We start from the raw sequence: 26,650 nt of genomic DNA, 5'->3' as shown, positions 1-26,650 counted from the left end.
CTTTAGGACAGAGATGCAGTATGCTCTCGAGCTGCAGTTTAACGACTTTCCCGACGAGGCATCGCGAGTGGCGTTTGTGATTGGCCATCTCGAAGGAGGGGCGAGAGACTGGGTTAGACCCCTGATGGCAGGGAATAGTGAAATGCTGAAGGACACAAGGAAGTTTTTTCGCGCCATGGATTTGATGTTTTCCAGCGAGATTGAACAGGGACTGGTGCGCAGACAATTGATGGCTTGCAAACAGGGGAGCCGATCGGTTCGTGAGTACTGGACTGAGTTTACCATGTTGATACATAAATTGGGATGGGACCTATCGGCGGAACCCATTCAAATGCTCTTTGAAGAAGGGCTTTCTTCGGCGGTGAAAGACGAACTTTCCCGGGCGCCCAGGGCGGAGTCTATGGACCAGCTGACCAAATCAGCGCTGACCATTGGAGCGCGCCAGGAGGCAAGAGCCTTGGAGAAGCGGGAGGGGAAAGGAGAGCGTTGGAGGGATTTCCGCATTCCAGAGATTCCAGAGCCAAGTTTCCCGCCAGGAGAGCCGATGGAAGTTGGAACAGCGCGCGCGCGCGCAGTTTCAAATCCCAGTGAAGGGAGGAAGAAGGAGGGAAAGAGCGCCAAGAAATGTTATCTCTGCCAGCAGCCAGGTCACTTTGCCAGAGTCTGCCCGCAAAGAAAGGAATGGCAAGGGATGGCGGGAGCTGTTGGGGGGAAGGAGGAGGGAGTCCAGGAGCCAGTAAAAGCCAACGCCTGGCTGCCACCGTCGGGGCACTGCAGCCAGGCCAAGGAGCAGTAAAAGTGCCCACTCCGGAACCTCCAAGACCAGCCCTAGTAATAGAGGTGTTGCTAGAGCTGGCAAACGGATACCCACTAAAGACAAAGGCGCTGTTGGACTCAGGCAGCTCCTGTAATTTTATGAGTAAGGAGTTTGCAGCTGAACACCAGATACAGACACTCCCTTTAAGCAACCCCCTGCAGGTGACCACGATCGATGGGAGGGAGCTGTTGGGAGGAGAAGTTAGTCTACAGACCGTCCCAATGGTTATGAGGGTGGCCAGGCACACCGAAAGGATAGCGTTCAATGTGGCCACCCTGGGAGGGGCTCCTGTCATTTTGGGAATGAGCTGGCTAGCGTTGCATGACCCGCTAGTGGGCTGGCATCAGAGAGTGGTCTCCTTTGGGTCAGCACATTGCCTGGAACATTGCAGAGAGGGAAAGGTGCCAGAAGGGGCAAAAGCCTTTCTAGCAGGGACGGAAGTGGCAGACAAAGGGAAGGTGCCCAAACAATACGCTGATCTGAGCAAGGTCTTCAGCGAAAGGGAAGCAGATAAACTACCACCGCATAGAGACTTTGACTGCCAAATTAACCTGGTCCCTGGGGCCCAGCTCCCCGTGGGCAAGCTGTACGCCATGTCAGACAGGGAAATGCAGGAGTTAAGGGAGTTTATTGATAAAAACCTGAAGAGGGGCTTCATCAGAGAGTCCAGAGCGGTGGGGGGGAGCCCAGTGTTTTTTGTGGACAAAAAAAACACGGATAAACCCCGGCTTGTAGTGGATTACAGGCGGCTAAATGCCGTGTCAGAACCAGTGACTTTCCCCATGCCCAGGATTGATGACATTTTGACCAGGGTGAGGAAGGGAAAGATATTCACGAAATTGGACCTGAGAGGGGCATACAACCTGATACGAATAAAGAAAGGGGATGAATGGAAAACCACCATGTTCACCCCTTTGGGGGCTTTTGAATACCTCGTTATGCCATTCGGATTACAATCAGGCTCCGCCTGTTTTCAATCGCTCATGAACCATGTCCTGGGACCTTTGCTCTACAAGAATTGCGTGGCCTTCCTTGATGACGTGCTGATATATTCAGAGAATGAGGAGCAGCATGTAAAGGATGTCAGGGAAGTGCTGAGCCAGCTGCAAGCAAACCAGCTGTGGGTGAAATTGGAGAAGTGTCAGTTTCACACCAAGGAGGTGGAATTCCTGGGGTACCGCTTATCAGACAAGGGATTAGCCATGGATCCAGGCAAGGTCCAGGCGGTGCTGGAATGGAAGACACCGAAAACGAAAAAGGATGTGCAAAGGTTCTTAGGGTTTGGGAACTTTTACCGTAAATTCATCAAGAACTTTGCCCACTTAACGGCTCCCATCATGGACTGTCTAAGCAGCAAGAAGAAATTCGTTTGGACGGCGGAGGCGGAGCAAGCATTTGAGGAATTGAAAAGGGCATTCGCTTCGGAAGAACAGCTCCTGCATGTGGATTTACAAAAACCCATGAGAGTGGAAACTGATGCCTCAGACCGGGCGGTGGGGGCGGTGCTGCTTCAGCCAGGGAGCAATAAGTCGGAATGGAGACCTTGTGCCTTCTTTTCGCGTAAGCTGAACAAATCCGAGAGGAACTACACCGTATATGACCGAGAACTACTCGCCATTCACGAAGCGTTCCGGAGATGGAGACACTTACTAATTGGCGCACAGCATAAGGTGCAAGTGTGTACGGACCACAAGAATTTGGAGTATTGGAGAACGGCACGAGTGCTCAACCAACGACAAGTGAGATGGGCCCAGGAGTTCTCCAAATTCCATTTTGAAATCTGCTATGTGCCAGGTCCAGAAAACATCAGAGCGGACGCTCTCTCTCGCAAACCTGAATATTTGGAGGGGGAGGGAGCGCCTGAAGAGAGACATATTATCCCAGAGGACCACTGGGTGTGTGGGGCGGCCTGGGTGGGGCAAAGGGAACTGGTAGAGGGAACGGTAAATGATGAATACGCCCAGGATAAGCTCAGAGGTTTAAGGAGAGAGGGAGAAGACCCCGGAGGTTTTGAAGAAAGAAACGGGGCATTGTATTACAAAGGGGCTCTATATATACCCGAAGGGGAATTGAGGGGGAGAGTACTCAAACAGCTGCACGACAATCCCACAGCGGGGCATTTTGGGCAACACAAGACCATGTGGTTGGTGACCAGGGAGTTTTGGTGGCCCAAGGTGAGGGAGGATGTACGGGAGTATGTGAGAAGGTGTGACCAATGCCAGAGAGCCAAAGGAGAAAGGCGGGCACCAGCGGGGTTATTAGAACCGTTACCCACACCAGAACGACCGTGGGAGGCGGTATCGATAGATTTTATGACGGATCTGCCTAAATCCCAGGGGAAAACCGCCATACTAGTCGTAGTAGACCTGTTAACTAAGATGGGTCACTTTGTAGCTTGCTCACATGCAGTCACGGCGGAAGAGACAGCGAAATTGTTTGTAGAACATATTTTTAGGCTGCATGGCGCCCCCTTGAGGGTGGTCTCCGACAGAGGGAAACAGTTCACGTCCAGATTCTGGAGGAAACTTATGAGCTTGTTGCACGTAGAGGTCAACTTTTCGACTGCCAGGCACCCTGAGACCAATGGGCAGGCGGAGAGGGCAAACGGTATCCTCCAACAATACCTGAGGTGTTATGTCAATGACAGAGAGAACGATTGGGTCGAAAAGTTGGCGCTAGCGGAATTTGCTTACAATAATGCAGAGAATGTGTCCACCGGGATGAGCCCCTTTTTGGCTAATTTTGGGTACCACCCCAGGGCGTTTCCAGGGGGAGGAGGGGAGAGATGGAGTGTCCCGGCCGCTGAACATTTTGTAGAAGAAATGGAAGCGATCCATCGTCAACTCCAACTCAACTTAGAAAGGGCCAAAGAAGAATATAAGAGGCAGGCAGACAAGAGCAGAAGGGAAGGTGAAACCATTAGGGTGGGGAGTCAGGTCTGGCTATCAACCCAAGGGTTGCCGTTCAAGGGGGGTTGCAAGAAATTGAGACCCAAAAGATTGGGACCATTTGAGGTCATCCAACAGGTCAACCCAGTGGCTTTCAGACTCCGGTTACCGAACCACATGAAACTGCACCCAGTATTCCACAGGTCATTACTGTCACCATATAGGGGGGAAGGTGAAGGGGTATCCACACGGGGGCCAGCCATAGAAGAAAGGGAAAGCAGCAACCATGTGGCGGAAATCATCGACTCCAGGTGGAAGGGTAATCAGGTGGAGTATTTGGTCGCGTGGGAAGGGGAACCGGAGTCGGAAAACACCTGGGTGACGGCAGAGGAGGTCCGTGACGAGATCTTGATCGAAACGTTCCACCAAAGGTTCCCCAGGAAACCTCAGCCAATAGCGAGGTTCCGGAGGGAGTACTTTGGCACCACCGACGATGAGGAGGAACTGGAAGGATTCAGGGAATCGGAGTTGGAAGGAGGAACAGACTCCGATGAGGAGGAGTACTTGGACACCGGTAACAGCAAGAGGTGGAGGGAAGTGTTCGAAACTTCGGAAGATGAGGGAGGTTCATTCAGGGGTTTTGCTCCCTCGCCTCCCGCAGAGGAGGGGAGGGAAGGGGGTGAAGGGGGCCCTGGAGGGGAGGTGGATGTCAGGGAACTGCCATCTGAGACGCAGGAGGTGAAAGGGCTCACAGAGGGTGAGAGAGACCATTCAGCTGAGGAGGGGACCAGCAGGGGGAGAAGTGGAGTTCCAAGGGAAAGTGAATCGGAGGGAGGGCTCAGAGACACTTCCAGCGAAAATAGTGGGGAGGTTTCAAGACCTCCTGTAGGGACACCCACTCCTCGCCGGAAACTGTCACGCCGAGAGTCCAGAAGACGCGTTTCCGTTAAGGAGCTTTTATGCTGGAAGAAGTTCCGTAAACGCCCACTGTCCGATTCAACGAGCGACTGATGGAGCCATGCTTAAGGAGCTCCGTCAGAGACAGAGGTTTGTGGACTTAGCCAAACTCTGAGGGACTAGGATTTTACGCACAAGCAGCTCACCATCCCATCACAAGCACAATATTTAAAATCAAGTAGGTTCTAAAAATATACACTTAAAAGTGCCAAACCAAGGGATAGTAAATATAAATGTATATATAGGCACCAAGAAGAAAAGAATGGATCCATGAGATATATCTTTCCTCTAATTATCAGTTTTGCATTGGCAAAATCCTTGAAATTTGTGGATGGTAACGTACTTTTAAATTACATTCCTATTGTATAGGGATTAACAGCAGGACAAGAATAGATCTTATGGCTGCTATGGTCTAATAGTCGCTAAGAGACTTGTACTTAAAACCTGGAAGAATATTTGCCATCTATTATGCAATGGTTTGATGCCCTTAACACACTTCTGAGTATAAACCCAACTTCACTTGGATACATATTTATTGATCAAAATGTGTAACCTAAGATGGATGTATTGGTTTTTAAATGCATTGTTAATGTGAGATGGGGTGTGTGTGTCCTTATGGTTATTTCCCCCCTTTTTCCTTTCAGGTTTTACTTCCTTTTTCTTTAATGAATTTGCAATTTAAAAAAGCAATAAAAATGTAGACTCGCCTCTGATATTGTATTTTAGTTTATATAGAGATAATAGCTTGCAATTTTTCTTACTGCATATTTGTATTGTGTAATTTAATAAAAAAATTAAAAATGTAAAATAAAAAGAAATATATATATATTTTTAAAAAAAGCCTTACTGAGTAATAAAATTCTCAGAAGCCTTTGCTTTTATTTTTTATTTATTAGCCATGGTTTTGTCAACACATGCAGTTACCTCGTCCTTTGACTCTTTCTGTTCGGTTCCTCTTCAGCTCTATTCCTAAAGCATCATAGAAGGCTGTTAGCTCAATCAGAGAGAGGTAGCGAATTTTCTTCATGTCATCAAGAGACAAATCTCCAACTTCTGTCAGTCCAAAACGGCTTTTCCTAATCGTAAAGTTCTATAATATATGTTAAAGAATTGCTTTAATTAAAAGTTTTGGAAAAAAATATTAATCTTCTTTTCTGTGAGAGAGCAAAATGTCATCTTAAAATATGTTTGCGCTACTATTGAAATCTTAAGTTATGACTTAAGAATGCAATTATGCCATTAAAGCTATAATCCTATGAAACATGTTTTGGTGTAAACCCCATTAAACATAATGGGTTTTCCTTCCAAATATTGAGCTAAATATCTCCCACTTTATAAAGAAACATGCAGCATCAGGGGGAAATACTGTTACAGTTTTACCATGGTAGCTTGGGGCTTCCAGGTGTTTTGGCATGAATAGATTGCCAGGAATTGTAGTAAAAAAACTTCTGGAGGGTACCAGGTTGGCAGAGGGTGACAGAATGGATTCTACATTAACTTTATAAGCAAGGGCAGAAACACATCCCATAGTATTGCATAGTGTTCAAGCAGAGAACTTAGGGAAAGCTCCATACTTCTTTGGACCCTACATTCATATGCATAGTTTGTGGTTTTAGAAATCATCTGATATTTTACTTCCACAGATTGATAAGCGGACATCCAACCAGTTACAAAAGTCTACAGATAATTGGCTACCTGTGTGGAAGAACAGTTTCTGCCTTTCCCCATCTTATGAGAACCTCTGAAGTAATTTGGTATGAATACAAATACAAGTTTACGCATCCCCAGGGAAAGCTGAGGGGTGGAAGTCTAATGGCTTTGGTACAGGACTAAGATACAAGAATGTCTGAACGCAGGCCATCTTGCCTGCATTATTCAATTACAATAAATTACTTTAATGTTAAAGGGCAAAGAAACCCGCTGAGAACTGAATTCATGCATTATTTACATAAATGAAACTCTGTTTAGAAACTATTAGGAGATAGCTATAGTGGTCCAGCAACACAGCTTGGCAGGGCAATGAATTATGGCATTCATCCTTTTACAATTTTGTTTAACAGTAAGGGGAAAAAAGCTATTTGTTCATGTTTTTTATATTATGGGATTTCCCTCACAATTTTGCCACTTATTATTTTGTCATTAAATGTGTATTATATACTTGACCTTCCTTTGTAATGTCTCATTTTGAAATATTTTAAGATAATAGTTTCCTGTCAATTATGTTGCTTTGAATGTATTTTTTTCAATATTTGATTTTCTTCTGTAATGTTTTATTTGATGTTTTCATGTAGGTTGTAAACCGCACTGAGTCCCCCCCCACCCTTCATAATATAAAGTGATAGAGAAATGGAATGGAATGAATGGATGAATTCTTGAGGCAGCATCCATTCTTCAGGGCATACTTTGATTTTGATCCAGCTTTACTGATGTTAAAATTGATCCACGAACAATGCTTTGACTTTATTAGGCATTTCTTTTTAACAAAAAGAAAAGGAGGTGATGAAGTGGACTCAGGAAGAAGTAAATGAACAGATTATCTCTTGTCTTTTGTAATTTGCTCCTGAGGCATACTTCTGTCAGGGGCAATGCTTCTTTTGTTCCAACATGAAAATATTGTGAGTCATCCAAAACAAGGCAAGTCCCAGGATGGGCAATTTTGGTAGCTTCATCTATGCAACTTGTTACTCACCTAGTAACCATCCCCAGTATTCCAGCAGCTACCCAACAAACATCATCATCATCATCATCATTATTATTATTATCATTATCATTATTATCATCATCATCATCGTTGTTGTTGTTGTTTATAGTTGTAAGTCACTTTATACAAAATAAGAAGTCTCAAAGCAACTTAACAAGATAAATACCACAGATAAAACTGTCACAACCATAACATTTAAAACAAGGTCTGCTCCTTCCCACAACCCCAACAAAAAGACACAGAAGGTACTGTAATCTTTTTTTAAGATAGCCATTGTAGTAGAAAGCAGAAACCAACTAAAGGATTAAATAATGTCGAAATAGGAAGAGCTTCAACTTACAGGCAAGGAAGATTCATCCTTTCTTAATCTTTGGTTTTTGTGCCATTCTCTGTGCTTTGGAATAACCACAATTGATTCGGAGAAGGAGACGTCAAAAGACAGCTCTTCTTTCACCAACTGACTGTCTTTCTCGAATTCACATTCTAGGCAGCTACCAGCTAAAATTAAGAGATATTTTTAATGAATACTGTGTTCTCTGTGGAGGAATAACAGAGAAAGAAAACTGCTAGCCACTGAGAAAGCAGCAATCATTCCAGTCAGAAGATCTTTAAACTGGGGTGGGAAACAGTTAGCTCTCCATTGTTGCTGGACTCCAACTCCCATCAGTCCCAGCCAGCATAGCCATTGGTTAGAGATGAGGGTGTTGTAGTCCAGCAACATCTGGGACAGCCACAGCTTCCTCACTCTTGTTTTAAACCATCAGTGTTTGCCTACAGTGAAGGCTAACTATAGATGGAGGCCATTTGCAGATTCACATAAGCCTTGCATATATTTGTAACTGAAATCTCCTTTCTATTCTTTACTGAGTTTCTGATACAGACACAGCATCTGACAATGAAGAAATGGTGAGGCACTTAATGGCTTATTGCTATGGCATTAGCAATGAAAGCAACACTTGGGTAAGGGAATTCCAAGAAATGCAATTCTGTGCATCCCTCCTGCGAAGCATGGGCTAGAGCATTCAGCACACCAGCTCCATTAGGTGTAACTTAGATAATTTTTTGTGCATTACCGGCAGAGTACCCAGAAGAATGCTGCTCCTGCTATTGCTACCACTGAGCGATGGAGCAAGATAACCCCATTTCTTGGCTTGGTGTTAACAGCATTAGCAGTGCAGCATCCAGGGACGTGAAATGGCTTGGCTAGAGCAGCGGTAGCCAAAGTAGTTTTCTCCAGATGTTGTTGAACTACAATTTCAACCAGCCACAGCCATATGCAATGGGCATTATAGGGCAGAACATATGAAGGGCATCACACTGGCTACCCCTGACCTAGAGAGGAAGAGATGAGGAAAAGGAGTGGAGAAAAGACGGAAGCTGTGCTGTTATCAGAAAGCTGCATGTGCTTTTCTCCCCAACACTGAAATAATGGAACTTAAAAGTGCTTCATTTTAGCCGGATTGTGCCCTTTGTCATTTACGAACACAACCTATATTAACTGGGATTAGTCCGTAACCACTTTTCCAATGGCAGTACCTAATAAAAGCACAAATATTTTGCTCATTTAGTACACTGGCAGTGGGTTTCAAACCAGAAGTCCCAGTGAGTTCGGTAGGGCTTGCTCAGAGATAATTATGAATAGATAATAGCCTATAAAATAAGGCAATGCTACCATGGACCAAGAATCCCCATGTTTGTTTAGTGTGTACTTTCAGTTAACGTTTTCCCAACCTGGTTTCTGTGCAGGAAGTTGGATGCCATTGGTTGCAACAGGTGACACTGGTATGGCCTCGAATGTGGGCTGAGGACAAGAAAGCATAGGAATTATTAATACAAAGATGCAATATGAAGTTTGTGTCGAGTTTTATCTTTGTTCTATGATTTACTTTTATGGGATGCGTTATTATAGATATCAGCACCTAATGGGCACCTGGGTGGTGGTGGCAGCTGATTATTATTATTTTTTATGACATGCACTTCCTTCACCCATGAAAGTGTGTAGGGAGTGCTCAAGTACACTCTGTGTGTGTAACTGAGATGAATGCACTTGGGCAGAGAGAACGGGGTCTGTGTGTAAGTGTGGTCTGGATGAGGCAGAGATGCACGTGGGCAGAGGAAGGAAGATATATATGTGTGTGAGTGTTAAAGAGAGGGGAGAGAAGGCGGTGGGAGGGAGGTATATGTGGTCTGTTTTGAAAGGGACAGGTGTCTGTGGTGTGCATGTGAGAGAGATGCATGAGTGTCTGGGGTCTGGTATGCACTAAGCACCATATAAAAAAAAAGAGGGGAGAAATTGGCAGAATTACAGATGCAATGCATCAGTTCCTCAGATGAATCCATATCACAAGGGCAGGTGGAAAGAAGTTTGCCTCTGCTGCACATTCAGGATTATCAGAATGTTTTTGTTTCTGCTACTAATTACCATCTTTATATAGTCTTCTAATGTATAGGCTCTTAAACAGAGACAGGTTATACAAAGCTAAGCAAACTGATGCAGCACTTTTTCCTGGAAAAATGCACATTTGCTTAACTTGCAGGTTGGAAAATTCAAGGTGTGTTTTCAGTGCATTTCCTCAACATTTAGGTGCACACTAGTATGCCCAAAGGCCCTTTAAACCAAACCCTTATCCTTAATAAAGGAAAGTTCCAACAATTTCCGAAGTAATAAACATACTACTTACGGGAGTGTCATGAATACCAAAAATATCACGCACATCTCTGACTGTGTGTTTATTCTTCTTTCTCATGGTTTGAGTATAGGTGTTATATCTCCTTTGCACTGCTGCTGCTTGAGTGCGGGTCAGCGTGGACAGCAGTGCTTCTCCATCTTCCTCTTCAGAGCCTGATATTAATGTAGACAGACCGACATCTTGCAACCATTCAGCTTCCAGCTCCCCTTCTGTGGAAGAGTAGGCATGTGTTAATATGGCAATAAGGAGTGGGAAAGGGAAGCAGCAGCAGCACAAAATTCCTTAATAAATTCTGCTCTTCGGAACATCTGGCCTAAAATCTGCATGAGGCAGTTGATCCTCAGATGCGGAGCTGGGCCCCAACGGGCAATGGAAGCCTTGAAAGAGTAGGTAAGCAGAGAGTGTTAAGATCATTGGGGGTGGGGTGGAGGATGTATGGGGAAAGAGGGTGATAGACATTCCATTGTGCACATGAAACTCTTTCCACACACACAATGATTTAGCTGAACAGAACCCACAGTTTTATGGGGGGAAAGTAAAGAAGTGACAGACATTAAAAAAGGAAATTAGAAAATCATATCCCAGCCAATTCTTAAGCCTCTCAGAAAATGTTGGACTAGTCTTGCAGACACAGACATAGAAAATTAAATTGCCATCTGCTCCAAGAAAGTGAAGTTTTCCCTCTCCCAGCCTGAGAGAATGCTTCCTCGTAATCTTTATCAACACAATCTCAGTATAGCAGCATGACCAACTCATTGATTCGGCCCCTGAGGCCAATGAAACTGTATGCGTCTTCTGAAACTGTTTGGAAGACCACAAACAGGACTAATAACTCATTCTCCTGTCTCCAAGCTGATATTTAACCTCCAGGTCGCCTCAATGGCACTTTCACATACTTTTTTAAAAAATACAATATATAAAGGATCTCTGTTTGGGATACATTTATAGAGAGCCTGGGCATAATCTAGGCAACGTTAAGCACTTTAAAACCTGCAACGCTAAGCAGACTTGCTAGGAAGTAAGTCCTACTGACCTATGTGGGAGTACTCAGAAATGAACACATTTTGGGTCATTCTGCCTGCTTCGCTGATTTCAGTGGGAGAGTTAAAAAGTTACTTAGCTCCAGGGAATTTACTCCACTTGAAATCAGAGGGACTGAAAAGATGACCTTAATGCTGGCTGGACAGTTGCCAAGATTTTAAAGATGTTACTGTTTAAAAACACGAGTGAGCCAATTAAGGTGCAGCCTTTGATGAATTATAGGGCAGCTTTATAAAATTCCACAACTTGTATGACTATAGAGAAGATATTTAAAACTTTCAAGTTTTCTTTTTAAAAAAGAACATATTTTCAAAAAACTGTTAACTACAAACATCTGAGTTTGTATGAGGTCTTATTCACACCACGTTTAATTAATTTATTACCTAACCAGTCTACCCACAATAGAGAGAGAATGTGAGATTAGTTAGAAATGTTCCAAATGTCAAAGGACTGTTTAGCAGATCAAGATTTTTTTTTTGAGGGGGGGGAATATATCCATGTGGTTGCAATGGTGAAGGATGGGACTGAGCTACCTGGTGTTTGCCTCCCTCCCTCCTCTCTTATGGCACAGACTGTGGCCTATACTGTCACAGGTGGATTGTGCCCAATACATGCACCACTCATTGAACACCTGCATTTTTCTTAAATTACTACACCTATATTTTATACACATATAACGTGCAGTCCAGAAAGCTGTGAAATTTACTACTTATATATTGTACCCAGTTATTTATGTAAAACAGAGTGTTTTTCAAAGAATTTGCAATTTTAAAGCAGATGTAATGGGTTGTATTTAATGTGCTAAGGACATCATTCCATCAGCACAAGCAGTTCTTGTGCATCACCCCTCGCCTCCTCCTGCATGCCATTTTGGGCACTCTCCTGCCTCTATGAAGCAGATCTGGGGAGGGCGCAGGTGGAGAGGGGGTGAAGTCCCATTTTGCCAGCACAATGTAAGGCAAGCGCATGTAAGGATGTATTTGAAGTGTCTATACACACCATCCGGAGCCTTGACATCTAATAGGGTTTGCTCATCTTGCCTATCTTCTGTGTTCTCTTTGATATTTTCTACCTCACACCAGAAATCTTCCATAGAAGTGCTGTCAACAGAGGCTTGAGAATTGGAGCAGCTGTACACTGGAGGCCGCAAGGATTCATTGGACAGCATTCTGTTAATTCTTTGGCATCGAGGAAAAGATTTCCTGTAGAAAGACACAGATTAAAGAATTAAAAAAAGAATCTTACTAGTCAAGTTGTGAGTGTATTTGCAAAGACTTAACAGCACAATTCAAATCTAAAATCTGCTGGAATAAGTGGGTGGAGGAGGTGGATCTGGGGCTCCCCCGGCTTAGCCATGGCTATGCCATTCTTACATTCTCAACCCCAGTTCAGCAGGAAGCATGTAACTTCCTCAAACCAGCTGAGCGGTTATGCTGGCTGAATCTGAAGCCTCTCATAGCTGCTTATCGTTTGTCAAACCATCAACTAGGAAGCTTCAGCTTTAAGCAGAAAGCTGTCTTCCTGCTTGTTTGTTGTTTGGCTACACACAGCATGAAATCAATATCTGCTTAATTTCCGCCCATAGGTTGGAAGAGGTTTTTTTCAACCTTTAAAAAGGTAAAGGTAAAGGACCCCTGACAGTTAAGTCCAGTCACGAATGACTCTGGGGTTGCGGCGCTCATCTCGCTTTACTGGCTGAGGGAGTCGACGTTTGTCTGCAGACGGTTTTTCTGGGTCATGTGGCCAGCATGACTTTAGCTGATGGCTAAAGAGAATAAGGCGCATAATCTCGGCTGTCAACGTTTCCCTTTTTTAAAGGGAAATTCCCTTATTCTGAATAGGATTCCTCGCAAGAAAAGAGAAAAGTTGACAGCTATGAGCATAATATGGCTTGCTTGGATTACATTCTCTGTCAGTCACTGTGAAGGAATTAAAATGCTTCCAGCCTCCTAGAGGGAGAATACTGACCATGAACCTTGCCATCCCCACACCTCACACCTTCCTCACTCCAGTTAGCCCCAGTTGGTGATGCACACTCCCATATAAGGCAGAAAGAGTTTATAGTCCCAGCAACAGGGTGTTCTACCAACCATATAACAAACACAGAACAGATTGTGTAATGCTTGCAAAATCTAAAATAACCAACAATATTAAACAAATCTATGTAACATACTCACAGGCAAAATCACAGCTACTCAACACAAATTTAAAATATAAACACATCAGTAATCTCTAAATTGCAGAAGTATTTGCAATTTGCTCAAAATAATAGGTGAAAGCCAGACACATACTCATTACTAATAGTGGCATGACTCTAAAACCATTTTATAAGGAGGTGTCCTATTGATTGAAATAAAGATTATTTCTAGTTAATATTTTTTTCAGATAACAGCCTAGGGCAGCTTCACTTTTACACTGATTTTTATTTTTGCATGAAGAAAGTTAAACATGTGAAACACATTAACGTGACAGCATTGTGATAGCACTATAAATGGAACTGTGATAGTAAGCAACCTGTGTCACTGAGCTTCAGATTTAACGTGTGTGTGTTCAGTTTTATGTGCAAAGCAAGGAAGAGATTTTTTTTTAAAAGGGGACAGAAAAGAAAAATGACTTTGGCAATCTCACCAGCCATTGAACCCCATACAGTACGCGATTTTGGCTTTAGGCACCACCCCCACAACATAACCTCTGTATAAGTTTTGGGCTTGCTGTATAAGAAAGTGAAACTGTTGGAATTCAGCTAACCTGGAATTTTATTTATCATTAGTCTATTAATTCAAAATGTTTGGCTTATTCCACTGACCTGACCTACCTTCCAACTGCTGTGAAATTGATCACATAGCCAAAATCAGTTTAAACAGCTCAACATGAGATCTGTGGGGTTCAATTTTAAGCCAGATGCATTCAATAAAATATGTGGGAAATATATAGAATGATGCTGTCTGGGTTGGATGATTGGTGGGGTTGAGAACTCCCCCCAGTGTAAAACAAACACCACCATGCAGTTGCCATTTGCCAAGTGTTTATTGCATAAAATGGTTCCAATGCATCCTGGTCTTAGATTAACTTCATCCCAGAAAAAAATTGCAAAAGAAAAGCTCCCTGGGAAATCACTTTGTTGGCAAAGAAAGATCATGAGCTTCATGGACCATTATGTTTCCATTAGTAACATGGAAAACAGGGATTAGTTATTTTCCTTGCTGATACACATAGATTTTTACCGTGTCTCTGCATAATACTGGTGCAACATTTAAAAGTCGATCAGACACATTGATTGTTGTATAGGCTTTATCAATCTAATTAGCACTTACAATCATGTACTCAAAGGCTAAATAAATCATACTACACAAAGAGCTAGTTTAGTGACACCTAATCAGAGGCTGAGTAATGATAGCAGAATGACTGTGCTTTCCATTCAATTAAGCGATGCATATCGAAGAATCCATAGAACAGAAGAGCAGCAACAGAACCACACTGTAGTTAACAGACATATTTAATCCTCGTCTATAGAGAGGGTTCTTATTTGGATAGCAGTGGATCATTATGTTCAGGCACTGAGTATGAAGCAGAATAATTAGTCTGGGTAAATACTGAAAAGGCGTAATTTAAAGATGACATGCAATACTTTTTTACATTTGCTGGAACTTTAGAATCAACTGTATATCATTACATGGATAGGAAGCTCCAGTAATCATGAATGTTTGCCCCAAAGCAGTTAGCATAAAGGAAGTAGGGCCTTTAATCTGTAACCAGGCTTGCTTAGTTGACTCACAAAAGCCCTACTACATTATCTATTCAGTCAGCATATTAACCAATAGATCTGCCACATACTGAGTCATGTCATCTAAGCCAACATTGGCTACTGCTGATTCACTCTCTAGCAGAGGCCTCTCCTATCGTTTGCTAACTCACCTTCTACCCAGAGAAACCAGGAATTGAAATGGGGTACTTCTGCATACAAAGCATATGCACAACTATTGTGTTGTAGTCCAACTGCATTATAAATGCCCAGAACTGTATCATGCAGCTTGTAACAACTCACATTCAAGCAGAAAATTCTACCAAAGATCCTGAAGACACCAGGGAGTGGATCTGCATAGCACGTTCTCTATCACTGAACTATGGCTCTTTCTACAAATTAAACTGAATAATTTACAGTAAATATGGACATCTAGTAAAACTCTATACTTGTATGGCTACCTGGTAATTTCCTTGGAGTTTGTTATAGCTGTTGCCTTAATTTTGCTTTACTGGCAGCTTTATTGCTGCAGAAAGTAAAGCCTAATGTCTCTGAGAAAAGCTATCTTGATGAGCAGCCAGGATAAGCGAGGAGCGCCGTTTCATCCATAAGTGATGAATCTTGCTTTACACCCATTATGTTCACCCTGCCTCTCTGGGACGCAAGCCGGAGCAGTGGGCACATGTGCTCATGTACACAAAAATGAGGAAATGGCAAATTAGGAGTGCATTGTTTCAAAGCCGTTATATTAGAAGATAAACACTGTACAACAAAAAAGCCCAATGTTGTTCTACATCAGAGCTCACCTGCCTCAGTTCTTCCTTTCATCGACTTAGAAATCATTCACAGGTTGCATTTTTAAGAGATTGAGAAACTTAGAATATGATGTTACATTAGTTTCAGGCTTGAAAATCTCATTTCTGCTTCAGCATTGCTTGAAAACTGTTGCTGCTTCTGACATGTTAATGTTTCACTAATCACTCTTGTATGAAATCCAAAGAAGTCTTGGACATAGAATATGAAACAACCACTACCCCACAATTCAGTGATCACAGTGGTCACAGATGATGCACTACCCAAACATACCAAGGAATGGACAATTTGGTGTGTGAATGCAACTGGTAGTTGCCAGCTAGCAACCAAAACATATATTTTACATCTCTCCCAGAGCAGGGCAGCTGAGTGTAGCCTCAACTTCTCTTGCTCTGTTTCTCTGTGGTCTCTTCATCCAATCTTTGTTGTTGTTGTGTGATACAGAAAGTTTTGCCTTACAGCAGGTAGGGAGTAGTGTAGGAGAAAATGCAGATATTGTACATCATCATCTGCCTTCTTGGCACTTTTCATGGTATTTTCAGCAGCCCCAGATTGCTACATAGTGATAGGTAGACAACTGACCTGGTGGCGTGTTATAAGGGATACTCATAGGTCACCCACCATTTGTGTTTTAATTGCTTGGTCAATCAAATCTGCATTAATTTGCATATGGCCAACTGTTTGGGGGGGGTGCATACTTCCCCTTATTCCTCACGTTCCTTATATCCCCATTGACTGTTTTGACATGCAGAACCGGCACTGTTACAGGTGGCACATAATACTACCGTATTTTTCGCCCCATAGGACGCACTTTTTCCCCTCCAAAAATGAAGGGGAAATGTGTGTGCATCCTATGGGGCGAATGCAGGCTTTCGCTGAAGCCTGGAGAGTGAGAGGGGTCGGTGCGCACCGATGCCTCTAGCTCTCCAGGCTTCAGGAACCTATCCGCAAGCCTTGCAAGCCCAGCGGGAGTTCCCGTGGGCTCACAAGGCTTGCGGGCAGCTTCCTGAAATGTCCGCAAGCCTTGCGCGCCTGGCAGTCCCGCCGGGCGCGTGAGGCTTGGGGCGGCAGCCTGCAGCCCGAAGCACGGGGAGCCCTCCGGAGGGCGTCCCGTGCTTCGGGCAGGTGTGCGCAAGGCTTGGGGCTGCAGCCGCGGCTGGGGGGGGGAAATAATTTTTTTTTATTCCCCCCCCCAAAAAAAAACCAAGGTGTGTCCTATGGGCCGGTGCACCCTATAGGACGAAAAATACGGTAATTCCAACACTTGTAAGAAATCAGTCTGAGTCTGGCAGCACCCGTACTATGGAACTCCCTGATTGTTGGCATCAGGCAGACACTTTTGTTGTACTCTTTTTGCTGCCTGCTTGAAACATTTTTGTTTAGGCAAGCCTGTCCATACATAAGTCATGTGCGTTTTATTTCTTTTTAGCTATTCTGGATTTTAATAATCATTTGAATATTTTAAATACCTACCGGTATTTTAATCAATAATTTTAATGGTTTTATTTTTTTAAAAAACTGTGGAATGCTTACAGGTATACACATTTTGTTAAATAAAATAATTTGGATAATCATGCACGTGTAGACTTCAGCCACCTGCCTAAAAGAGTCATTCCGTTATGTGTGACAGAATATTTTTTCAAATATGCTGCTTGCTGCTATCTTTTTTTTTAAAGTTCTTATACGTGTTAACTTTTTTTTAAAAGTTAATTTTGCTGTCCAAATAATCAGGGCCCAACTTTTTGTCAATTAAAGGCTTTTAGATTAATCCGACTTGCACCCCTAGTACTTATATTACTTTATGTTGCTATGATATACTGGAATATTCTACGTCTCAGAGTATACTAAAATACACAAGTGTATAATATATACCCAAAGAGAGAGCAGGGAAGAATAGTAAACACTACTATCTGAACCAAGACTAAATTAAAATTAGTACTAAAAGCTTACAGATGGATAAATTGGTAGACTTAAACCCTGAACAGGATTGAAATACAACTAGACTATGCAGCTCTGTGATTAAGAACTGGAATAGGATAAGGGTTTGGATGCATACATTGAAGTTGCCACATGAGAAGATGGATCATATCACACTTGCCGTAAAATGGGGATATATCTAATTCTTTGTATTCAAGGACTTCTAGTGGTGTCTGAGGGAGGTACTAATATCTCTAGCAAACACTATGTACTATTTCCCATTTTTGCCAAGGCTGCAGTCTGCACTGTACAGCCTGTAGCATCACTGAAATAAAACAAGAGGGAAAAAACAGCAGCTGAATCGGCAGGGTGGCTTTCAGCAGGGCTTTGCCAGCAACTCACATGCTGCTATACAAATTATTTATAACAAGTACAAGATACAGTTGCTACTGCAAACTTAAGAAACCTGGAAATTGGGAGAAGTCTAAATAATTCAACAAGCAAAGAAGGAAGGGAAGAAAAAGCCAGATGTCATTTATACTGGTTTATTTCCTCTTCTTCTTCTTCTTCTTCTTCTTCTTCTTCTTCTTCTTCTTCTTTGTTCTTAAATGGCTACTTCTGAATCAAAGACAACATGAATGTTTTGAACAGCCACATGGCTTCTTGTGTTGCACGAGGCAATGTACTAACTTTGTGATTAATCCCTTGAACAGGTGCAGGAGACATGAGTGAAACACGCTTATCTCCAATCTAATGCTGACAATATGTTTTAGGAAACCATGGGCAGTAGAGTAAAGCCTTATTGCTACTCAAGGTATTTTTCTCCTTGTTTCAGTTCCATGAAAGAGTAAACAACATTGTAAGAGCAACTGACAATGCATTATTCAAAATGTGTGTCTGGCAAACCTTGCATATCAGTTATAAGCAGTGCTTTTTTTCTAAAAAATGTTTAGGGGTGCTCTCATTTTCCTACTCATATTGAAATAGTGCCCCTCAATGAGGCCAAACTTAGATTCACAAAATGTTTAGGGGTATGCATACCCCTGCCCGCCCCCAGAAAAAAAGCACTGGGTATAAGTAACCACCTTCAGATCTAAAGGCAAGGGAGGTATAATCCAATTATTTACTTAGAAAATGTATAGCCCACATTTTGGTATAACAGTTCTCAAGGCAGAGAACAAGAAGAAAGCTTAAAAGCATCAGAAAATATATAGAGTAGAGCAATTAGACATCAACCATGAAAAGCTTGTCTTTAAAGCCTAGCAATATGACAAACCTTAATGTGCAATTGCTTCCATAATTTGTTCAACACCCACAAAAAAACCCTCATCACACTAATGTGACAGAAAATCAACCAGTCAATAAACTTACAGGAAATCATTCCCTCAAGTGGACCTGGTTCATAAAGGGAAGCACTAGCACTTTGAATTTACCGGTAGCTTGGTGCAAGCTAGTAGTCACTGGAGCTCACAGAGGATCCATGTTTTATGCTCTATGTGACTAACACCACAATACATTAACATGGCTGCCCCATTCAGCCCCTGTTGCAACTTCCAAACAACTTTTTTTCTTTCTTTTTAAAATTTGCACATGGATTGTGTTACAGTGGCCTAGTCAGGAGTATATCAAAATATGCAGCACATGGAGCAAATTCTTCCAGGAAAAATCATTGTCAAATAAGTCACGGCTGATAAAAGTGATTCAATACAACATCCTAAAAATCATTCCAAATGTGATGCCCAGTGGAATGCTAGTTTCACATTTACTTACACTGAGCATCCAGATATTAACTGCAATAAATACAAGACATTGCTTATAAAACAGCATAGTAAATTGTTATTGTTCACTGGTTGGCTTGCCATATTAACTTGTAAAATTGTCTGGAGAGAGCTAGAACCATTTGGTTGTTATTATGTACCTTCCTGGTTATTTTGTTAGAACTAAAACTTGAGCTTCAATTTATTTATTCGATTTATTTTTGAGACATATAGATTGCTTTGCAAACCAAGTGCTTCCCAACGGAATTTCTAAAAACATACACAACAAATCGTCAGTGTACTCCTTGCCTACTATGGAAAGACTTGGTTACCAATGATTCAAACTTTAAAAGGGATTGTTTAAAAATGATTTAAAATGTTACATTAATGATAATGATAATGATAATGATAATGATAATGATAATGATAATAATAATAATAATAATAATAATAATAATAATAATAATAATAATAGATGTATATGACAACCCTCTGTGGCATTTAATTGGCTGCATATATATCTGTTCAGGTGTTGCTCCTGGGCAACCTTTGATGTGTGCATGTCACATGCACTGGAGGATAGCGGGGTAGAGACAGAGACAAAAATGGGTGGCACTAAAGGAAAAGGCAGGCAGGCCAATGAATGTCATTCTTGCCTTTGTACTGTAAGCTGCATTCCAGCCATGTAAAGTAAGGTTTCAATACAAATCTTTTCACCCACCAAGCAAGAGCAGTTGTCACAGTCCAAGGGTACATTCCAGGGGATATAGCCTGGGGAAAGAGGTTGTGGCCTGGGGATATTGTGTGGCTTATTGTGAGACCCCCAACACTGAGATTCAGAGAGCTGCATTGTTCCCAGGGCCTGATATAGCTCACTCCTGGTTTAAGTGATGACAAAGAGCATCAGAATTTGAAGTGTTTGGTAATTACCAGATTCTACTAGTGAGTCCTCCTTCCTTTTTTGTATAGGTTCTGTATACTTTCAGTCTCACTTTAACCACATTAGCCCTGTTTGTAAGCATTCTTTAGCATTCTCCTCTCATATAAGCAGCAACTCTCAGAATTCTTCCCTTGTGCACTTCAGCTGCTACTTCATTTTCCAAGATGCAAGCAAGCAAGCACAGACTGCCAGGCTGCCCAAAGGGGTAGCTCTTCCAGAACCTCTGCTGCTCTCTATACTTGCAAAGAATGGGTTAACAAGAGCCCTTTGTTTGTGGCAAAGGGAAAATCCAACATAGCTGATGCTCCACTGATCAATTCAAAACATGCCTCCTGTTCAGAATTGGTTGCCTCTTAGGATGATACAGTATGGGTGCACCAAGCACCTGTGATCCATTATTTGATCAGCTGCATGTAGATGTTCTACTCTAAAAAGGCTGTTAAAAATTAGGATCCTTTTAACTTTGCAAGGTTTCCCCTTATGCACTGATAAATCCCTTCTATGAGCAAATATTTTATGGATGATTTCCCATATTTCGAAGGTTTTCTCGCTTCTCTCTGTCTCCCTCTGCAAGCACTCTAGGAACATAAGCACAATAAGTGGTTGTAATGCTATCTTCCCATGAGCCTACCAAATTGTTTATCCTGGCTTTTACTGTAATGTAGCTTTTAAAGCCCACTTCCTACTGAAATGCATGTTAGGCAAGGCTGTCATTTATGGTCAATCCGTTGATTCTAGATTTAAACAGAATTTTTTAGCATCTTCCTGTGCAAGTACAGGCTACATCTGCTAAAATCTTATGTGTTGCGTGCTTTTAATATACTATATTTGACATAATATTGTTCTGTATCTAACATAAGAAGAGCAGGAACAGTCAAGGCAGTTTTAATCTCTTGGATTTTACATCCTGGGGAGGGTTTCTTAGTTTCTTAGAACATTCATGTATAACTTTAAGGTTTAAGCTTCAAAACTTTCTTTAATTACAATAACTGTGATATATATTAAATTTATTGAATTAACCACAATTTCTGTCAGGGGTTTTGAATAACAAGTGTCTTTGAGCCAAACTAATTAGACTGTACTTAAGTCACACTGAAATCAGTGTGAAATTTTAGCCATAGCTTAAGTTCCTTCGATTTCAATGGGAATTAAATGCAACTAACTTAGTTTCAGTAAACATTGTATTGTGGTACTAATTTTTTTTTTACCATTTTGCCCATCAAGATGATTACATACATGCAGATATCTTCTCAATATATAACAAGGATTTTCAACCCATAAATAAAACAAGAAAAGAATGACTCTTCACAAATATGCAAATCTTACCTTTAGCCGATCCAAGTTTCAGTGAAGATATACTAAAGATGGCAGTGAGAGAGAACAAGTTTTGCCATAACCAAGTGACAATAGAGCCTTCCTTAAACAAGCATTTGCATTCTGAATTTTCAAAGCGTGTTGAAAATGAGATAAAATAAAGCTTTGTGCTTCTAGTCTTGAAAGAATAAGGAACAAGAGAATTGCTGGTCCTTGAGGGAAATAGACTATCACTGCACAGTGACTATTTAGGGTTTCATGCCTTTAGGACAAATGCTTGGACTCTGTTTTCCTGTTTGTGTCAAGACTTAAAACCTTTCATGCACTTCCCAAGAAAAGAAATGAAAGCTCAATCAGCCGCTAGTAGCCCTGGAGATTCATAAGAGCCCCTGTTGTGAGAGTGAAACTAAGAGACAAAAAATGATTTGTTTCTTTTCCACTAGAAGGCTATAAGTCATTTGCCATTAACTTAAAAAAAGGAAAGGAAAAAAGAGAAGAGAGGAATGAAAAAGGTTCTTTGTATTGACACTGCCCTGTCCAGACTGCTAGTACACAATGCAATATATAAAAAAATGAAAATGCACAAAACATTTAGAAAGATCTTTTAAGAAAAACAAATATTTATCATTATGGTTTGGGAAAGTCTGCTATGTAACAAGGTGGATCTTTTAACATTTGCAAAAGTGTTGGAACAAGATTTGTTTCACACAATAACCATAGAGCATTAGAACACCACTGTAGCTAAAGGGATCAGGGATCCATATTCCATCATTGGCAGTTATAATATGTGTAAATTAATACAGGGTTTTGGGAGAGTACAGAATTCTATGTGTTATATGCATCTTCCAGCATTTTGATTTTTGGAAACACCCTCAAAAAATGCATGAACTTTCTGAAAAGATCATCAAGTAGTGTGACTCTAGCACATCTTGAGAAATCACGTTACATTAGCCATATTTTTAACACTAAAACATGACATAGATGTATGAACAACAACAAATGTCTAAATAAGACATCTCAAAGGGAATTTTGTAAAGTTAAAGAAAAAGCCCTACCATTTTGATGGTCTCCTTCGAAATTTACTTTTTGAAATGGCAACCCTAGTGTTGACCATTGTATGTAACTAAATTATGTATCCAGAGAACATAGAGAAATAGAAGAATGCCAAGGGAATGGTCTGAAGGCACATGACACTCCAATTATCCAAATCTTGTTGATGTCTACCAGCAAATTGTCACAGAACTCAGGCCTATTTGATAACTTCTACAATTAATAACTACACACAATCAACACATCTTATTGTAATAGAAGGGGTACTGCAAAGATATTTGGTGCTTACTGAAATGCTCTATGGTGTTGAAATCAGGTGCTCTGATGTGAACTCTACTGATGTTTTGGAAACTGTGTAGATGATGATGATGATGATGATGATGATGATGATTAGCTATGCTCTCTACCATCAGGAATATCAACAGCTCTTCTTTGTACAGAATCTGGGTGGCCAACAATTAAGGCAAGAGTAAACTGCGCTCAGTTAAAATATTTCGAAAATTGCTACTATGCTACTATTGCTACTATACCATTGAGTGCTGTGTTATATGGAATTGAAAGATAAGCAGCTCTAGAAAGCAGTTTGTTAAGAACTGTAAGACTATTATTAATTTCCAGAACTGAGCTCTGCTTTGATCTTGAATAAGTATCAAATAAGGGATTGGCTTTTTTGGATAAATTCAGAAAGGAGAAGCCAATTTTTCCCCTTGGTACTCACTCTTAAGAAGAGAGCATTGCAGAGCTAGTTATCTGACCAACTTCTCACAAATTTCCTTTAGAAATGCAGTTATTGAGCTGTGCTTCCAAGTGATGCTCACTGCAGTCTTGGATGGCTCTACAACAAGGTCCCATATGCAGACAGACTTTGTATTTGTCATCAACCTCAGATGGAAGACATCACTCATTTTCTGTTAGAGACCCAGAGATCACTTTCTGAAATCTTTGTTCACACAAAGAAGTAGGAACACCCTGGCAAAAATGGTTCAGGTTCTTTTGAGTGACAATAATAATAGTAGCCCTCTATGCACTGGCTGCAAAAAATAACAATAAGGGGAGTTAAATAAAATTGTAAGAAATTGTTGAGATGATTCGGAGTTTTAATCCAAAATGAAGCCAGATTTGAGTCTGCTGGTGTCTCTAGTAAGTTTTCTTTCGTACATCATGGATGCTGGCAGATTTGATTTTTAAAAGGCTAATAAATATTGAATTGGAACTGTCAGAGATGCAGAAGGGAAAGTGTATTTTAATGCTCAGGACCTTGGCAAAGTCATGATTGATTTTTATATTATGGATGTGTGTTCTGTATTATTTTATTAATACTATTGCTTAATAAAGGTTTGTCCTGGCCTTTGGCTACAACAATAAACTTATTAACTCCCCTGCTCAGTGCCTGAGGGTCCCAGTCCTGCCACTCACCACCTGGCCCAGGGCAGGGCCTGATGGGCTCTATAAAGGACTGCTGCCACTGCGGCTGCTGGGCAGAGAGGGCTCCATTTTGTTTTGTTTTTGTTTAAATTGCTGTTATTTTTTTACCTATGTCATTTTAAACTGTGATATTAATGCCATATTCTTAGTTTTAGATTTTGATTTATGTGGAAATTGTTTCCCATTTGGCTGTGTATTTTTTTGATGTGGTTTATTTATTGTTTATGACTTTTGTAATTATTTAAATCTTGTCATGCTGTAAGCCTCCTTGAGCATTGTTTTTGTAACTGTGGAAAGGTGGCATACAGATAAAAAATGACGATGATGGTGATGAACTCAAACTACAGTCAATTTCTTTTTTAAAAGTACCTGCATGAAATGCCTAGTTAGGCTCATACAATAAATAAAACCCACCATTTCAGGTCCGGTCTGGAGCATTCCACCACAGGCTTCCAACAAGCTCTTTAACTCAACCTGTGATTACTGGGAAATGTTAACATTATACCTCCTCCACAGAGTGGTGCAATTATGTGAAAGTGCATTTTCTCTTCAACCACTTGGAATATTCTGCTTAACATCACAAAACTACTGCATGTTGGTCCACACAAGTATCATCCAAAGAAGCATTTTATCTGTTTGTAGGAAAGTTGGAAAATGATAACCTAATGCTTCCTCAGCTTTTGCAAGAAAAAGTTGCTGAGGAGAGCTTTGAGGAAGTGCACAAAAGAGGTGGATCAAAGTGGGGAAATTTAACAGAAGTGATAAGCTTATCGTGTTTCAGATGGGATTGCTGGCAACACACTTGCCCAACTTCACTGACAGTATTAAATCAGTCATCATAATGGTAGACAAAGTTTTCCAAACACTGCATAGCCCTGATTATTACAACAATGGAACAGGCTGCCTTAAGGAGGCATGGGCAGAGAGGGAAATGATTTCCAAAGCACATTTGTAAGGTAGGCTACTGAAGTCAAACATTCCTTTTATTCAGTTTAGTGGGATGGGGTGAGATTGAAGTGTCAGAGCCAAATTCCATGGGGTAATAGTCATATTCATAGACTGGCCATTCCCTTTCTTTCCATAAAGGTGTGGCAAAGTAACAAAGAAGGAAAATTGCTGATTACCACATCAGGCCTTGTGGAGTTGCTTTTGGGCTATAACAGCAGTTTCTCCCCCATGTCACTCTTGCACCATGGAGGTGTAAGTGGTGTGGCCTGAGGTATCTGAAGGCTAGTGTGGGCATGATGAGACTGGAATTTGGGGTTCATATTATTGACTTCTATAAGGTCCACACAGCTTTTTTCCAAGGACCTGAAAAGTGGAAACAGAGCTTAGAATGCATAGTGCCCCAGCAGGTGCTGCTTCTTATCTTCCAAAGCCCTTGGTCGCAGTGAAGTGACAGTCATTTTACAATGTTGTATACAAATGCCATTTCAGGATTCTTGCAAGTTATCTAATTTTCTCTTATTACTGAGCCAGTTGTACTAGTCAGAAAACAAATATGATTCTATTGTGGAGGTGCAGCGGTAATGGTTCCCTGGTACAGCTGGAACCCAAGTGTGTATGTCGAGGGCAGAAAAGTATTTGTGGTAAAAGACTGTTAGGAGATCAGCTGTGGGGAGAAGGGGCACTGAAAGCACTATGCAGTCCTTTTGCTCTTAAAATGGGCCCCAAACTGCAGTTTTATGCATCCATGGGGCAAAGCCTGATTTTTACAGAGGAATTTGCTGCTGTCATGCAAAGTTAGGGTCACAGTATGGCATAAACTTAGAATTTTCACCAGCATGGTCCAACCTTTCATACCAAGTGGGCTGCAAGAGTACTTGGACACAGAACCCGTAAGCCGAACACTGCCTTGTCACATGTGGCGGGGGGGGGGAGCGGGCCCAAAATTTGACACACACAATGACATTCCATCACTCTCAGAGGAAATTGTACAGGGGGGTAATGTCTGGCTCTGGTTTTTATTTGGGGGGAGCCATGTTTTCCCCACACAGTTTCCTGTGAAAGAATGTAACTTACTCAGTGTCACCCAGGGAACTTTATAGTGAAAAGGGACTGGAACCCAATTCTCCCTCACCCTGATCTAAGCATTCCAACCACAGTGACTCCAAGGCCCAGTAGTTGATAAGGTGTACCTCAAAGACTGCATTCAGGATGTACATGAAACATGTTAAAGCCCAGGGTATATGTTTCAAACAGCAAGAGAAGGAAAAATTGTATCCATAGCTGGCACTCTTGCTCAAACTATCTGTAACAATCTCTAGTGGCTAGACTAGAGATCCCCCAGTGCCTAAGAAATTGTACTACAGTGGTACCTCTAGATACGAATGGGATCCGTTCCGGAGCCCTGTTCGCATCTAGAGGTAAACGTAACTAGCGACGGTGCATCTGCGCATGCATGCGTTGCTTTTTGCCGCTTCTGCGCATGCATGTGACGTCATTTTGAGCGTCTGTGCATGCGCAAGCGGCAAAATTTGGAAGTAACACGCTCCATTATTTCCGGGTTTTGCCGAGGAGCGCAACTCGAACGCGCTCAACTCAAAGCACATTTAACCCGAGGTATGACTATATTTTATTCTTAGTTAAAGAGAACTT

The 26,650-nt window shown here is 41.7% G+C and overlaps 1 protein-coding gene across 1 annotated transcript in view; it reads right to left on the bottom strand.

The window, feature by feature from the left end:
* Window positions 1-26,650, bottom strand: part of ARHGAP28 (Rho GTPase activating protein 28) — a 59,629-nt gene that overhangs the window by 14,054 nt on the left and 18,925 nt on the right. Inside the window, exons 2-7 of the mRNA XM_053396499.1 lie at window positions 12,094-12,296; window positions 10,045-10,262; window positions 9,084-9,164; window positions 8,689-8,695; window positions 7,704-7,861; window positions 5,587-5,752 (exon numbers count right to left, since the gene is read on the bottom strand). Coding sequence (XP_053252474.1) covers window positions 5,587-5,752; window positions 7,704-7,861; window positions 8,689-8,695; window positions 9,084-9,164; window positions 10,045-10,262; window positions 12,094-12,296 — 833 coding nt within the window. The remainder of the gene's footprint in view (window positions 1-5,586; window positions 5,753-7,703; window positions 7,862-8,688; window positions 8,696-9,083; window positions 9,165-10,044; window positions 10,263-12,093; window positions 12,297-26,650) is intronic.

The sequence above is a fragment of the Podarcis raffonei genome, chromosome 7 (genome assembly GCF_027172205.1).
Source record: "Podarcis raffonei isolate rPodRaf1 chromosome 7, rPodRaf1.pri, whole genome shotgun sequence".
Classification (NCBI taxonomy): Eukaryota; Metazoa; Chordata; class Lepidosauria; order Squamata; family Lacertidae; genus Podarcis; species Podarcis raffonei.
This window is presented reverse-complemented; position numbering and strand designations above follow the sequence as displayed.